This window comes from Bos indicus x Bos taurus, chromosome 4, assembly GCF_003369695.1.
Source record: "Bos indicus x Bos taurus breed Angus x Brahman F1 hybrid chromosome 4, Bos_hybrid_MaternalHap_v2.0, whole genome shotgun sequence".
Lineage (NCBI taxonomy): Eukaryota > Metazoa > Chordata > Mammalia > Artiodactyla > Bovidae > Bos > Bos indicus x Bos taurus.
Window position 1 is genome coordinate 23612446 of NC_040079.1, and position 16281 is coordinate 23628726.

Sequence of the window (16281 nt, forward strand, 5' to 3'; positions counted from 1 at the left end):
TCTCTTCTACTCTCCACCCTAGCTGTCTCTCCCTTCCCTAGTTCCTCATTTTAGGAAAGAACCATAAACGTCAAACTGGACCTTGAAAGCTTCCTCCTGCCTTTGACTCCTGCAGTTGTTTTTGGAGGGAGTGGAGGTAGTAGAGGCTTCCCTAGTGGCTCAGACAGTAAAGAATCCACCTGTGATGCAGAAGACCTGGGTTTGATCCCTGGGTCGGGAAGATCCCCTGGAGAAAGCAATGGCAACCCACTCCAGTATTCTTGCTATAGACAGAGAAGCCTGGTGGGCTACAGTCCATGGGATTGCAAAGAGTCGGACATGACTGAGCGAGGTAGGGGTTGTGTTTGGTCTGGGCTGTTGGATTAGATGATGCGAGAGAGGCCAAAGGCAGGATGTGGGGTGGATGTCTGCTCTGCACGAGGCTGTAAGTGCTCCCTCCCTGCCCTGGCTGCCCCCACCACAATAAGAGGGAGGTCGAGATGCTTGGCACACAGACATTGCCTGTCACCCCTGCCCCCCACTGCTGGGAGGGAGCTGAGGGCCCCTGAATCCCTGGAAAGCTTGGAGTTGGCCACTTTGACGTGGCTCTGCTGGCAAGAGCCTGCCTGCTGGTTCTCCAGAAGCCTCTTCCTTTGGCTGGACTGGAGCTTTTAAAAAAATGACACCTTGTATTTTATTTCCCTGCTTTCTCCGAAAAGTCCAAAGGCGTTTACAGGCATGAGCTCTATAGGCTTTATGGATGCCCATCAAAAAGCGGGGTTTGTTTCCTTCATTTTTATAGAGTGGAAAATCAAAGCATAGAGAGATGGAATGACTCTTAGGAGAGACAGTTCTTCTGAGAAAAAGGGGGAAATCCATTGTAGGATCTTTGAGCCTCAGGGAGGTCTGTGCCAACCCCTAAGCTGCTCAGTGGGGGGGGCACTGGAGGCCCCTCAGCAGCCACTGTCAAGGTCTTCACCACTCCCTAGGAGGACTCCCTAGCTGTGACCCTCTGCTTACATGGGGATCTGGGAGGCTGGAATAAAACAGGGAGAGACTCAGCTAAAACACTGGGGGTAGGGTAGGGTGCAGAAATGGCTTTACTTGTTGGTTCCTGACTCCTGAAATTGTCTTGGAATCAGAAGCCAGAGTTGGGTCCCTGTGTCCCACAGCGTACCTGGGAATCCCGGGAATGTCCTCTTTAAGGGATGCTAAGAGGTGTTGCTGTGAAAAAATGGTTTAGGAAATAAATTGTTTGGAAAAAATGCTGAGAGAATTTTAAAGCTATTTCTTCCTAAAAAGACTTTTCAGACCTTTTTTTGTAACAATTAGAAATATCTTAAATGATGTTAGAATGCACTGGGTTTCAGGACATTGCCCAAAATCCTTTGCCCAAGGAACCCGTTTATGGTGGAAAATCCTGTGGGACTTGTGTTCCATGGAAGGCATTTTGGGAAATGCTGGTGAGAGTCTGACAGTGTCAGGGCTGCCCTTCTTCACTATGCTGTGAAAGAAAAAGGAGGCTGAGATGGGACATAGGGAGGCACCTGTGGCCCGACTGAATTCAGCCACAAACTTTCCACTCCTCCCATTGCTCCTTTCCCCAACCAATTGTCCATACACGTCTCTGCCATGGTGTTGGCGTACACATATTAACATTCCTATTTTTCTGTTCCACACCTTTGTGTCCTGATCTGTGTGTCTGCTCAACAGTAAGTGTGTAGATATGGAGACCTTGCCCCACTCACTCCTTATCAGGGATGTCTGGGTCCCATGCGCGTGAGTGGTGGCCAGTACCTTCCCAAGTCATGGTGATGATGGGCTGTCAAGATGGTACCTGGAGCAGTTGGAGGTGGGGCAGAGAGGCTGCAGAGTATGGTAGAAAGAAGACTCCAGGGATCTGTGACTTTCTGCCATGTGACTTTCTGCAATCTACCTAGATGACTGTTGACAGGCAACCTAGTTTCTTTGGAGCTGAGTTTTTCATGTGATAAAGCAGAGATTTATACCAGGTGATTCATTTCTAAGGACTCTGCTAGCTCCAGAGTTTCCTGACTCAGTACCTCCGAGAGTTGCCCAGCTGCTTGCTTCTAATTCTTCTCCCTGTTCCTTTTCAGCTCTTAACCATTGATGACAACTTCTGTGGCCTGGATATGAACGCCCCCTTGGGCGTGTCAGAGATGGTGCGTGGCATCCCCGTCTTCACAGAGGACAGGGACCGCATGACTTCTGTCATCGCTTACGTCTACAAGAATCACTCTCTGGCCTTCGTGGGCACCAAAAGTGGCAAGCTGAAGAAGGTAGGACAAGGGGTAGTCATTTTGGTGATTGTATGGACAGCCTGTCCCCAGCAGGATGGATGTTGGCTTGTATTCTCTTACTACCCCGGGCCTGGTTGGTGAGTGATACAGGTTTGCACCAAGAAGGTGTCTTGCTGTTTTGAGGTCGACAGTGGTATTCTTGTCCCTTCTCTGCCTTCACATGAGGATTGTTGTGGGACTCACACTGGGTGAGTGTGTGGCTCCACCTCTTCTGTGGGCTGGTGTGCTCCTGAGAGGTGTGTGTCTCCAGGCTCCTAGTCTAAATGGTGTGCTCTGGCCAACGTGGGCTTATGCCCTAAAGCAAGACCCTTATTAGGCATGGATGGTTGGGAAGGATGGACAGGGGCAAGGGATGTGCCTGTTCCTCCCTCTTCAGCCTTTCTGGTTTGTGCATCCATCTGGAATCCATTTAGGGAACAGATGGAGGAAAGTATATAGTACCCACTGGAATTGCTATTGGGGCTAAGAGCCAGATCGTGGGACGAGGAAACCATGGATGCTGTGGGAGCACAGAAATGCCTGCAGGTGGAGTTGAACCGTGTGATCCGGGGACATGAGCTTTCCTCCTAGTTCTCCAGAAGCTTGCTGGCTTCAGTGGTACTGGGTGACCATGGCTTATCCGCTGTGTTTCATGTCCCCATCTATGCAGAAGTACTCTGTCACCTGCTTGGCTTGGGCTCTCATCTTAGTGGGTTGTTGGCACTGGTCCCCCAGAGTGCCCTTCTTGCTTGGACCAAAGCCTTTCTAAAACTCAAGGCAGTAGGTCCTGTTTTCTATTGGCCGATAATCATACTTCACGCTTTCTCCTGGGAAATACTGATGATGCCATGCAGAGATCCTGCTTGTTTTAATTAGGCTTCCCCTGGAATTTTCTGGACATCGTGTGGTTCAGATGGATGAAGCAGCGGTGCCTTATCTGAGACCGAGTTTTGATGCCTGCTTTTCTCTTTGCTATGTTTGTCGGTATGAGCTTGATGGTCAAGGGGAAATGCTGTCTGCAAATCTCGAGATTGTACCTGTTACCCTGTTCTATGGTGTGACAGCCCATTCCAGCCATTGTTTTTCTCTCTTCAGATTGTGCATCTTTGTGGAACAGGTGGTGGGGCTGGAGGGTGGGAGTGTGGAGGGGGAGAGGCAGGGAGCAGAGTGTGTGTGGGTTGGGGATGTGTGTGGAGCAGTTACATGGCTAGCGGCTGGAAGAGAAAGCGTATGTTGGTGAAATGCCATGGCACGCAGTGAGAGTGATGCAGGCAGCCCACCACGCGTTGGGATCACCCTCCTCATTGTAGTGTCCTGCCTTCTATGTCAATGAACAGATTCATTTAACCTTTGTCCTTACAGCTTGAAGAATGATATTACCTAGTCACCTGCCTTTCTGCGAAGACTATGTTAAACGCAACTGAATATTTCCTTGCTGCCTTGGCCTTCTCGTTGTGATTACTACTCACACAGTGGACAGGGCTCATGGACGCCCAGGGAGGATGCTGGGAAGTGCAGGCATGTTGTGTCTGATCGTTGCGGCCTTCCCAGCTCTTCCTCTAGGGCACCTTGTCACTTATCCCTTCCAGATGCTGCCTGGTCCACATCAGCACCCTGCCTCCTCCCTGAGCTGCAGCTTCAGCTTTCAGTGAGCTGGGAAATCAGATAACCAAACTTGCTGAAATTATGTCTGATAAGCCTCCGTATAAGCCAAGGAGGGGGAAGTCCACGAGCTTTAGAGCAGGGACTTCGGGAAAAGATGTTTCTGTTGGTTGCTCAGGTGATTTCATTCTTCATGAGGATTCAACGAGTTCGATTTGCTGGCAAAGTGGATTCTAAATACCAAAGTCATTCCCATATACAAGTCACACAGTGAAATGTCTGTTGACCTGCTTTGCTTGCTCTGATGGTTAAATAAGCACTGTTGAGGGGTTGCACAGAGTCGGACACGACTGAAGCGACTTAGCAGCAGCAAAGGGTAAATAAGTAAGTGAAGGAACTGGGAGTGCTTTAGGTCTTGTCTCTACTAAGCCCATCTCAGTGGAAGGGAGAGGTGACTTTTTTCAATGTTCTGGAAGGTTCCAACCCCCTCAACTTCCTACCAGGGGCCAGAGGATCTTTTCACTTGCTGGCCAGACCAAGTAGACCCTATAGAATTTTTTTTTTTTTTTTTTTGCTATTGTCTGAGCTGGTGGGTATATGGTGTCTGTGATATAAACATTGAGAATTCACTGCAAACAACAGAACAGAAAGTTATTTTCTCTTGGGGGGCGGGGGGAGATGTTTCCTGGCCATGGCTGCATTGTAAACCTAAGTTGGTTGACTTGCAAATAAATGTGTGCTCTTGGTCAGAGGGTGGTCAGAGGCTGATGGGGGCTGACTCTCTCACCTGTGGAAGCCGGTCCCCTGTTGGGGGTCAGAGCGAGGCCCATCTCTGTGAGTGGGGGCTGAAGACACCTCCAGGACCCCGGGCAAGCCAAGTGCACACATACATCCATTGTGGGGCAGGCTGTGAGCAGAGCCTTGCCTTGAAGTGTGCCCCGAGGTCAGCCAGGCTGGCCATGACAGGCCACACCTGACCGGGGGCTTTAGGGCTTTATAAACCGTGGACTGGCATTTCTCATCTTTTACTTTGGAGTAGGGGGTGGGGGCGAGGTTCTCTTTCAGTCACCTGGGACATTACATTTAATTTCCAGGACTGTAGTGGCACTGGTGAAGCGTAAACATTTGAGAAGTAGGGCCAGAGAGTCATGTGTAGGGGAATGAGCCAGTGGCCCTCCTGGGGGAAAGCCAGGCCATGGGGGCAGCCAAACTTTCTGCTCCACGAGCTCAGAGTGGTGGCCTTTTTAATAGTTTTGCTGAAGCCCAGCTACACTCCTGCAGACTCAGCCGGCCCTGGGGGACAGTCTGAATAGGGAAAGGAAAGCTGGGCCGCCGCGTCTGTTGTTTGAAATAATAAAAAGCGAAACTGGCCCATTTATTTATTTTTTTCTAAACAATAGAATTCCCCACCACTCTGGCTCACTGAGTACCACTCCCCTTCCCCTGTCATAACTCTGTCCTGCTTTTCCCAGAGGTTATCAGGACCCCATTCACTCTTTGGGCAGAGGCCCAGCCGTGGAAAGCTGTGGGGCTGCAGGAGGATTTAGTGGGAAGTTTTGTGAGCTACTGAAACTGGGGGCTCAGGATAATAGAAATCATACAGCCGCCGTAATTACAGAGCCGGCTTCTCTGAGCCCTGTAATAATCTCCCGCATGAATCAAGGGCCTTGCAGCGTTCTTTGCAATATGACAAGGGACTCAAGGTGGGAAGGCTGGGCGGGAGAGGGTTAGGGGGTTTGCTAAGAGTAAGGGAGTTTGCTGTGAGTTTCAGGAGTTCAGGAGCTAGTCTGTGGCAGCTATCCATGGGCTGCCCTGAAAATTACTGACTTTCCATTTTGTTTGAAAGGTATGGGTCCCCATCATTGGCAACCTTGTCTCTGATGACCGTAATTTTACTCCTTTAGTGCACACATCACATGAGGCAGGGGGAAAGGAGGTGAGGAAAGTACCAATTTGGATGTCTTTTATTTTTTCTGATCTGTGTGTGTGTGTGTGTTATGGCTGGCATTGGCACATAAATGCTCCAGTCATCAGGAGGTGCCTAGAAATTTAGGAATAAGTTATGGGCTGTTACAGTTTCAACTACAGGTTAAACTCTTAAGGCCAGCACCATTCTGATTTGCTTTAAGGTGTCCATATAAATCTGAAAACCTTTGACCCAAGTTGGGGAAATGAGGTCAATGTTGCCTTGGAGGACAAGATCTCTTTGCTTAAATATTCCAGCTCTGATTTCTCTGTCTCTTGCATTTTTACCACTAAGTGATCATATTTTATGGCTGCTGTTCAGCAGTGAATTACTGCCTGACATTAGTGGGAGAGACTAATGTTCATCGTGAACCAGAACATCATAAACTTTCACTTGAGGTGTGATTGCTCCTTTCATTTTGTGATTGCATCTTTCCTGGGTGTTTTGTTAGGCTGAACTGCACACACCAAGGGGCGGAGCACTGGGAGAATGTTGGGTAAGCAGAACCCTGGCTGGCCTTGCTGTTGGCTTGTAGTCGGATGTGTGTGTGTGTGTGTGTGTGTGTGCATGCACACACACACAGCCTCTCTTGTGTGGGTGTGTGTCAGCATGGAGAGTCACAGGAGTAGAGAACATAAAGTCATTCTTCTTGGGAATTGTCATGCAGCTTAATTCAGTCTTCCTACATTTTTTTTGTGAGCCTGTTTGAATTTTGTTTTTTTTTTTACTTTTTATTTTATTGACATATAGTGGATTTATAATATTGTGTTAGTTTCAGGTGTACAGTAAAGTGGTTCTGTTATACACATCTAGCTTTTCTTTTTCAAATTTTTTTCCCTTGCCAGTTATTACAAAATATTGAGTAGAGTTCCCTGTGCTATATAGTAAGTCCTTGTTGGTAACCTATTTTATATCTATTTCATATATAATAATGTATATATGTTAATCCCAAACTAATTTATCCCTCCCTCTCTTTCCCCTTTGGTAATCATATATTTGTTTTCTATGTCTATGAGTCTGTTTCGTATATAAATTCATTTGTATCAGATTTTTTAGATTTCACACATAAATGATATCATACGTATCTGCCTTTTTCTGTCTGAGCCTGTTTGGAATTGATTTGCCTGTGTTCCTTAGGCCCTGAACACAGATCCAGAAGGGCAACTAGCAGAGGTGGAGGGAGACTCGCCTGAGGCTGTGTCATTCTGAACATAAGCTCTCAGAAACAGATGCTGCGTGTGTGGGTGTTTCTGCAGTGCTCGAGTCACAGGGCAACACCAGATCAGAGGTGTGCAGCCCCTGCCTTGCAACTTCCTCAGTGTATCTGAGAACTCTTTAATAGTCACCTGGAAATTTATCCATAAATCAATTGATAATAACTAATAACAACGATAATAACAAAATAAAAACAATAATAATAACAACAATAAGTTAACGAAAAAGAAACTCATGTCATGGAAAGCTCTCTAGATGACTGGAGGCATCACAAAATTCAGTGGAGACAGTTGAAACTCCAGCTTGCCCTGCGATCAGAGCAGAACCTGAGTGTGCCGGATATAAGGTTTGGGCGTTCCCTCTGTTATGTTGTTGTTTGGTCTCTCAGTTGTGTCCAACTCTTTGCGGCCCCATGGACTGCAGCATGCTGGCTTCCCTGTCCTTCACCATCTCCCAGAGTTTGCTTAAACTCACATCCATTGAGTCAGTGATGCCATCCAACCATCTCATCCTCTGTTAGTTTTTCAAACCAGAGAGGCTTTGCTTGTGGGTAGTCACTCAAGCAGAAGGGAAAAAGAAATGTTGAAGTATCAATGCCAGACAATTTCCATAATGAGAAGAGTGCATCAGAGTTGTTGGCTTTTTGCTGTCATTGTTGTCGTGCTGTTTTTGCATTTCCCACCCCTGGTTTTGCAAGTATTAGGCCCACGTAGATCTTAACCTATGGGTTGAGTGAGGGGGATGCTGAGGCTGAGATGCTGCAAACAGAAGAGTGCAACAGATGTTCCAGGGACCCTCTTTTCTCTGACTTCATGTCTAAGGAGGGACAGAGAGATGGCTGGTCATTCAAGCCTGGGGGTCCTGGGACTGGCCTTCAAACCAGCCTTGCCTCGTGCCCTTCCATCCACTCCTTGTGGCCCTCCTCCCGCTTCGTTTCAGTCTCCTCAGCTGGGCTGTAGGCCTTTTTGTTCACGTTGTACCTGGGAGATGTGGCAACCAGCTCAGCTGGCAGTAGCCTCTTGTGTGTGTGTGTTGGTCGCTCAGTTCTGTCCGACTCTTTGTGACCCCATGGACTATAGCCCGCCAGACTCCTCTGTCCATGGAATTCTCCAGGCAAGAATACTAGGGTGGGTTGTCATTTCCTTCTCCAGGGGATCTTCCTGACCCAGGTCTCCTGCATTGCAGGTGAATTCTTAGCATCTGAACCATCCTCTTGGGCATATCTTATATTCCTGAACAACATCAAGCCCTCACTCAACCATCCTTTTTGTGTAAATGTGTTCCCACTTGTGCTATTTTCTTATCCTTCCCTACTTTTCACTACTCAGCCCTGAGGCTCACCCTCTGTCCTGCAGGTCTCTGGGCGGGGATCCCAAGCGGTCACCAGTGCTGACCCAAGTGGGGTTAGAGTGGTGTCCTCTCAACGGTGCGTCTGCTGCAGCCCCTCTCAAGGCAGTTGGACCCCAAGAGCTGGGGCTTAGACTTGTTCTCCTCCTGGTGTCCTCTTTAAACACACTTTGAGCTTCCCAGAAAATACTACCCTGGAAGCATTTGTCGTTCTTTTTTCCAAATGATCATTGCTAGTGCACATGACTTAAGGAGATGATTTTAAATGAGCTTTGCCAATTCAAGATTTATTGATACATGTGTGCCATTTTTTTGAATCATATGTGTGTGTATATATATATATATATATATATATATATCTACATTTGTGTAGAATGATCCTGATTATAAATTAAAGCACAGACATTAAAATTAAAGAAAGTGCTGCAGAAACACCCCAAATCATAGAGCGTGCTCAGTCAGCTGATGCTCAAATGCCAGGCACGCTGGAGGAATTTATCCAGTGACACATGCAATTGAAGTAAAATATTGTGCTTTACAAGAACATATCATTAAAATGAAAACTAGCGGCATATCAGGAGTCTGGCCATGTAACCAAGACAACAAAGATGGGAAAGGATGAAAGGCATGATGTTCCAGAGGAAAAGGGAGGAGGCAGGAGGCAAGAGGAGGAGGTGGGGCACCTAGCCGTCAATGGTCCCCTCACTACTGGGCTCATAGCTAATCAGTTTTGGACGGGAAGAGGATAGAATCTGGATGGTGATCCTGGTGGAGGCTCCAAGCCAGGATAGGACCAGGGATGGGGAAGGCAGTGTAGCCAAATTGACTTAGAGTCCACCCGTGGAAGCTCTGATTGGGGGGTATGGTCTGCTTATAGTTCCTACTTGTTCTCGAGTGACTTCCCATGAATTCCATGCTTCCTGGTGCTGTCATGGTGCTTCTTCCAGCAGCTTTGGTTTCTCATAGAGGCATTCCTGGTGACTTCTAAACAACTCCTCACATCTCCCACATTCACTCCATGCCTTCTATCCCACCCCCAGGGGACACAGATGTATTGATTATGGACTGCTGTGTGACAAATGACCCCAACACAGAGGCTTTAACAAATTTATCTCACAGAGTTTATGGGGCAGGAATCCAGGTCTGGCTTAGCTAAGTCCTCTGGCTCAGAGGACTATAATCAAAGTGTTGTCTGGAGCATCCATCGTCTCCAGCTCAAGGCCAGAGTTGGGGAGGATCCTCTTCTAAGATCATGCACTTGGCAGTGCAAGGCCTCAGGTCCTCACTGGAAACCTCGGCCCCTGGCCACGTGGTCCCCATGATGGCCACTCACACAACAGGGCAGCTGAGAGAGGGAGCCAACAAGAGGCGGCGAGCACGATGACAGCCAGATTTTCTGAAACCTAACTTCAGAGATGACTTTTGTGGCATCCTGTTATTAGAAGCCAGTCACATGGTCCAGCTTACACTCAGGGGAGGGGCTTCCACAATGGTATGGATAAGGAGGCAGGGGTCCTTAAGGTCACCTTAGGTCCTTAAGGTCACTTAGAGGCTGCCTGCCACATGATGACTGTTTTTAAACCATCAAGGACCCCTGAACCAGTACTTTTAAAGTTCAAGTTGACTTTTAGTGGTATAGGAAGAAGCACAGCCTTACTCAGGAACCATCATGGCACCAGCACTGAATCCTGACTTTGGGCTCCCACAGACTTTGATTGACATAGGAGAGAACCCAAAGGATGGACAACAAGGGGCGAACTGGCCTGCTACACTCGAAGGGCCAGAGGGCAGCACATCGTCTTGAGTGGATGGGTGGTCTGGGAGCTTGGGGAGGCGTCCCTGGGGACCCAGCTTATCTTAGGGAAAGGGTAGTAATTTGTGATGGTGGATAAGCGAGACTTACCTTTCATGTCAGTAACTGATGAGAGCTCTGATTCCACGGAGAATCCTTGCCCCCTGACTCTGGCCTCTTTGGGGGATCACCTAGCTTTTAAAGTGAAGGAAGCAAAGAGAAAGTTGCTCAGTCGTGTCTGACTCTTTGAGACCCAATGGACTGTAGCCCCCCAGGCTCCTCTGTCCCTGGGGATTCTCCGGGCAAGGATACTGGAGTGGGTTGCTGCGCCCTCCTCCAGGGGATCTTCTCCACTCAGGGATCAAACCCAGGTCTCCCGTATAGTTGGTGGATTCTTTACCAACTGAACCATGATGGTGGAGTAGAAGGACGTGTGCTCATCTTTGACCTCGCTTTTAGGAAGGGGTCATTTTCCTGTGGATTGCGCCTGGCAGGAAAGAGGATGGGAAGGGGACCACCGTGCTTTTGAACACCTCGTAGGCAGCAGGCACTGTTCTAGGTGCTTCCCTTGTGTTGTGTACATTGATCATCTCATGGCATCCTCAGCCTTTCCTTTCAGGTAAAGACTACAACCTCCCTTCTACACAGGAGGAGAGGGCTTGAGTAACTCACTAGAGGGCATGCAATTTGATCTAAGGTCTGCCCTCGCTGATACAGGCAAGTCATGGACTCTACCTGTGGCTACGTTCTCGGCCTGTGGGTAAATCTTACCTCCTGCCTCTGGCCAGCATACCTGTTGGCCAGAACCTTCCTACTTTCCTTTCCTTCCCTCTGTCTCTGCCGTGGCTCAGGGCCCCAGTGGTCAAGTGTGGACGGTTGTAACTGAATTCCCCATCTCAAGGCACCCCCCCACTTTAATTTCCTGTAGATTGTGCCAGACTCATCTATCTAAAACAGCTCCAGTTCTCTCACTCTCCTACTTGAAAAACTATAGATCTTGTCCAAGCTTCTGTGGCCCCCACTGCCTGTCACCCACCTGCATGTCAGAGGTCCAGCCTCTCCAAGGACACAGGTCCTCCAGCTCAGCCCTTCAGCCCTGAACACTGCCTGGGCCCTCACGTTATGAGTCTCCAGGATCCCAGCTAAATTGAAATACCAAGGAAGGAGCTCCCACCTAAGAAATGGTGGGCTTCCCACCCCCGCAGCAGCTCTCGCATCACAAACCTCCCTCCAAGAACAGCCTCCCTTTGAGGGGGAATTATGCTGGAGTGCATTGCACAGTAGAGAGGGTGGTGGTCCTGGGGAGGGGCCGGAGGCTTTCTGGGAAACAAGCTGTGCTTTTCCACTTGCCACTGACCCGCCACCCAGGACTCACTTGGGGTGTTTGTCTTGGGGGTTGTCACAGAATTCTCTCTCCCAACAGCCCCCGGGACTGTGTTCAGTGGTTCCTGATTCCTTTCCCTGTTATTGGTCAACCAAGGTCCCCGTGACTGGGTCGTATCCCATAACTTCTTGGCAAGCCCCCTGCAACTGGGGACCTAATTATACCGTCTCCTTAGACCCCCTGGTCCTTTTAGCCTCTCCCTCCACCAGTCCATCCGGCCTTCTTTTTCCTCCTAAATGCTGGTCCCCTCCACCCAGGCCTCATGGCCTTTCTCTGTCCTGGACCTGCTCGCCCCACGTTTACTCTCTCAGCTCTTGGCCTCTGCTTCTTGTCATTGTGCGGCTTGTACACTTTACATAGGGGAAATCCATTCGCAGATGTTATCTTGACTGATTACCCAGGACGACAGTGGGGTAGCAAGTCCCGAGGCAGCTCTGGCTCCACGATTTCTTCATAGATTTAGTGGCTCGAGGGACACTGTGATTGGATGGTTGATTCACTTGACCTGCATTGCCCTGTTGGTGCCCCTGTGAGTCTCTTTAGGAAAAGCGGGCCAAAGAGTGGGTCCATCAGCAGTGGGTGTTGGCTCAGGGCTCCTCCCCCTCCACTGGCTCTCTCTTCCTTGGGGCCACTCTCTGGCATCCCCAGTGCCTCCCCTCAACCCAATTTTTCTGCTTTGAGCCCCCTTCCAGAAGGTTCCTCCCTCACCATACCCCACCCTGAAGGCTCCAGAGGTTTTGGGACCAAGAAGGGTGGAAGGGAAGGCATACAGGAAGAGATTCTCGCCAGGGAGTTGGATTGTCTTTCTGCTTAACTACTCATATCTCCCACCAGATTGAGAGTGTGCTGGGGACGGGGGAGCTGAACTTGGGTGTGACCTCAGTGGCTGGTTGGACTTGAGGGGCCAGAACGATGCTGAGACCGGCTTATGACCTACTCTCATCACTGCATCCACAAGTCACATCAAATCCTGATGCTTCTCAGGTCTTCCCAGCAGGAATCCCAGATGCCAAGTGTTGCTTCAGGCAGGATTATACCTAATATCACATGGGTATCTCACACGCTTTGTGGTTTCTGATAACAGTGAAGATGGTTAGATACCTTTGGTTCATTCGTAAAGATCTGTAAGTGGATGAATTCTCTACCTTGGTCCTTCGGCTAACTTGCCAGCCTTCCCTGCTGTGATCATTCAATTCTCTCTATTTCATCCTAAGAGCACAGCATTTATCCATGCTTTTCTACCAGAAACAGAATCCCTTTACAGCAATTTCTCATGATAGGGGCACCGGCTTTTTGAAAAGTTGTATGTACCTAAAGCCATATTTTAAATGCTTTAGATGAGCATACAATAAGAATGTCTTATTTAATCTTTATGATTAAAGCTCTTCTGGGCCTTCCCCCAGATATACCAGGCTTGGGAGAGGAAATTACGTTTTAAATATCACTCACAGAATCCATCTTTCTTAAATCCCATGAAGTTTATCAGGCAGGATCATCTGAGGCCTCGTAGAGCTGAACCACGCTGTTGGCCTTAAGTGCCCCTGTGGCGGCTGGGGAACTGGTCTCCTCCAGAGCTGGGCAGGGTCAAGGACAACTTGACTGACTGCTCCATTGCCTCAGTGAGGCTCTGGGCCTCTTCACTGGTGGAAAGATCATGGGCTTAAGAGATAGGAGTTCATCAAAGGAACCAATGAATCCTTTTCTAAACTGAAGAACACTTTCCTAAAATTAATAGCCTCTGAACATATTTATTTTACTAAGTTGAGTTTTTATTCACTCCCAGTTTTATTACCCAGAAATCATAGGCAATAGTTTCAAAATCTTAGAATTTTTCCCAAGAGGAATTTGTTCATTTTCTTTGCATTAAAAAATAGTTTTTTTGGTTTGTTTGTTTTTTCACTTCTGGATCAGACTTCTAAACGTCTCCCCCAGCATGTCTAAACCTTTCCTAGTTAGATGTGGGTGTCCAGCACAGCACTTTCCTGAAATGCTAAATAAAAAACATATTTTGAGATTGACTCTTGGGGCTTGGGGTCTTATAGTAGCTGTGTGTGTGTGTGTGTGTGTGTGTGTGTGTGTGTGTATCAGCTAGTTTAGGCTAAGCTATGGCTCAGTAACAAATAACCCCCGTTTTAAGTGACTGCCACAACAGCATAAACTTGTCTCCAGCTCATGCTCATGTGCACCCTGGTTTGGCTGCAGCTATGCTCTGGGTCACTTCTTTCGGACAGAGGCTAAAGACATGCCCAGATCCCTCTCAGATGTTAATGCTGTGGCTTGGATGTGGCACATATCATTGCCCCTCACATTTTATAGGCTACACCAAAGGGAATGGTGTGGAGACTTTACTCTCACCACGGGAAGAGGCCAGGTGCATATATGTTCCTGGAGGGAGGGACAGAGGATATTCTGTCAATAGTACAGTTTACTATAAGGATTATTATTGTGAACATTACCTTGAGTCAGGACATCTCTACTTGACCTGTCTGTAATATGCTGGGTGTTTCTTGAATTAAAGAGCACAAGGTATCTTCTTACTTAATATTGGAGAAGATGTATGAAAAATACAGGATGTGGCTGGTTTTATGACATCAAGCTCAGAAAGAGTGTTGGAGATTTTTAAAAACAAAATGCTCTATCAGCTTGTTTTCTGGTGACTTGCTTCTTCTGAAACTGAAATGAGAATCACTCAGTCCCTTCCATTAGTGAGGGCTGTAGTTGTTTGTATTTCCCTGCATCCAGTTTTCCTTAAGAGTGAGGGCACTTTTCTACTTAAATACAAAGATTAGACTGTGCTCAATGGATGTCTCTTGGAATAATTAAATTATCCAAATTTATTAAATCATTTCTCGTAACTACAATTAAATGAAATCTTCCAAATTAATTTTCCCCATGTAATTTACTCCACCCACTGACAAATTCCCCCATCTCCCCTCTGTCCTCTTGTTTTTTGACTATGAATTCTAAAAGAATTCACTCTGGACAGTCAGGACCACTGGCCCTTGAAATTCATCCTCCAGGCGAGGAACCTAATTTGGGAATTCTAGTCCCAAAGCTGGCTACTGCCTCAGGGCCAGGTTCCCTGTCAGGCTTCCCCACCATCTCCTCCTCTTTGGAAATGGCAGAGCTGGAATCCTGCATGGAGGAAGCAATCCTGCAGACTGGTTTGAAAAACACTGATTTTTTTCAGCCTTCGAACTCATTCTGTGGATAGCAAATTTTTTGGCTGACGTGTCTTAAACTTACATCATATTGACGATGCCTGAGGAGTCCTTGAACATCCATAACTGGATGGCACTTGGAATAATTAAATGATATGTATTTTCACGGCTGAGCTGGTGGCAGCCACTGGGTGAGTCTTGGAAATCAAAGAAAGCTTATAGGGAGTTGCCCTGTTGCAGATGTGCTAGAAGGAGCCCTTTGATCCTTTCTAAGCTCTTCACCTTCGATTTTCAGGTGGATACGAAATACTGTGGACCCTCTGCCACACACACACACACACATTCATGCCATAAACGTGCACATGTACCTAATTCCATGCATACCTGTGTGCACTCATGCATGCTGATGTGTACCCATGCATGCACACTTAGGAGCCAGACCGGTCTCTTAAAAAAAAAAAATTGAAGTATAGTAGATTTACAATGTTGAAATAATTTCTGCTGTACAGCACAGTGGCTCAGCTATGCATATATATGCATTCTTTTTCTGATATTCTGTTTCATTATGATCGGTCCCAGGAGACTGGATATAATTCCCCGTGCTGTACAGTAGGGCCTCATTGTTCATCCATTCTAATGTAATAGTTTGCATCTACTAACCCCAAACTCCCAGGCCGTACCTCTCCCCCGCCTCCGCCCCCTTGGCAACCACACACCTGTTCTCTACATCGTGATTCTGTTTCTGCACTGAAGATTAGTTTGTTTGTGCCATATTTTAGATTCTAGACCCTTCTCTTTGCACTCAAGCCTGGGGCAGGTCCTCCTGTGCTCTGCCCTCTTGGACTGAGCCCACTCCCTCGCATTCTCTCTGGGAAATTAGCAACACACCATCTAATCAGTTTACCTCTGACTCGCCCACTTTGGCTTTGAGATGATGACAGAGTGCAGCTATTTAGCTGTCAAAGGCTCTGACTATTGCCCAGATGGACAGCGCCTCAAACATCAGAGTGGTTTCTTGCTTCCTCATGGGTGGGGGGGTAATGACTCTCCCAGTTGCTTTTTTAAGTGCTTCATGCATCTGCCTTTAATTTTAATGCCTCTTGCCTGCTGACCTCGCTTCCCGACAGCCAGCCTAAGTGTGATTCCCATAATTAACTTAGTGATAATTTAATCTCTCTGCTTTAAATTTGATTGTTTTTGAGGGAGTGGGGTCTGGGGACAGGAGAAAGGGGGAACTTTGCGCTTTGTATGACCTTTGTTTTTGTCTGGACTCTTTCTCTGACAGCAAGATCAGAGGGATATAGCTGGGTCGGGTGAGGGGACACAGGGAGAGAGAGGCTCAGGGCATCATGGGTAGATTCGAGAAAGGATGCTAAAACAAAACTCTCTCTCCATTCCTTTTCTTGTAAGAGGTCGTCTTTCTTTGTCCCCTTTTCTCCCCCCAAAATGTGCAAACATGTGAGAGAGAGTACACAAATGCTTTCAGATGCTTTGATGGGGAGTAGCTTGAAAATGAAAAAATAATAAACTTCCTT

The 16281-nt window shown here is 47.6% G+C and overlaps 1 protein-coding gene across 1 annotated transcript in view; it reads left to right on the top strand.

Moving 5' to 3' along the window:
- The window catches only part of PLXNA4 (plexin A4), a 483041-nt gene that overhangs the window by 93375 nt on the left and 373385 nt on the right, over positions 1–16281 (top strand). The window contains exon 3 of the mRNA XM_027538965.1: positions 2097–2279. Within this exon, the coding sequence (XP_027394766.1) occupies positions 2097–2279 (183 nt within the window). The remainder of the gene's footprint in view (positions 1–2096; positions 2280–16281) is intronic.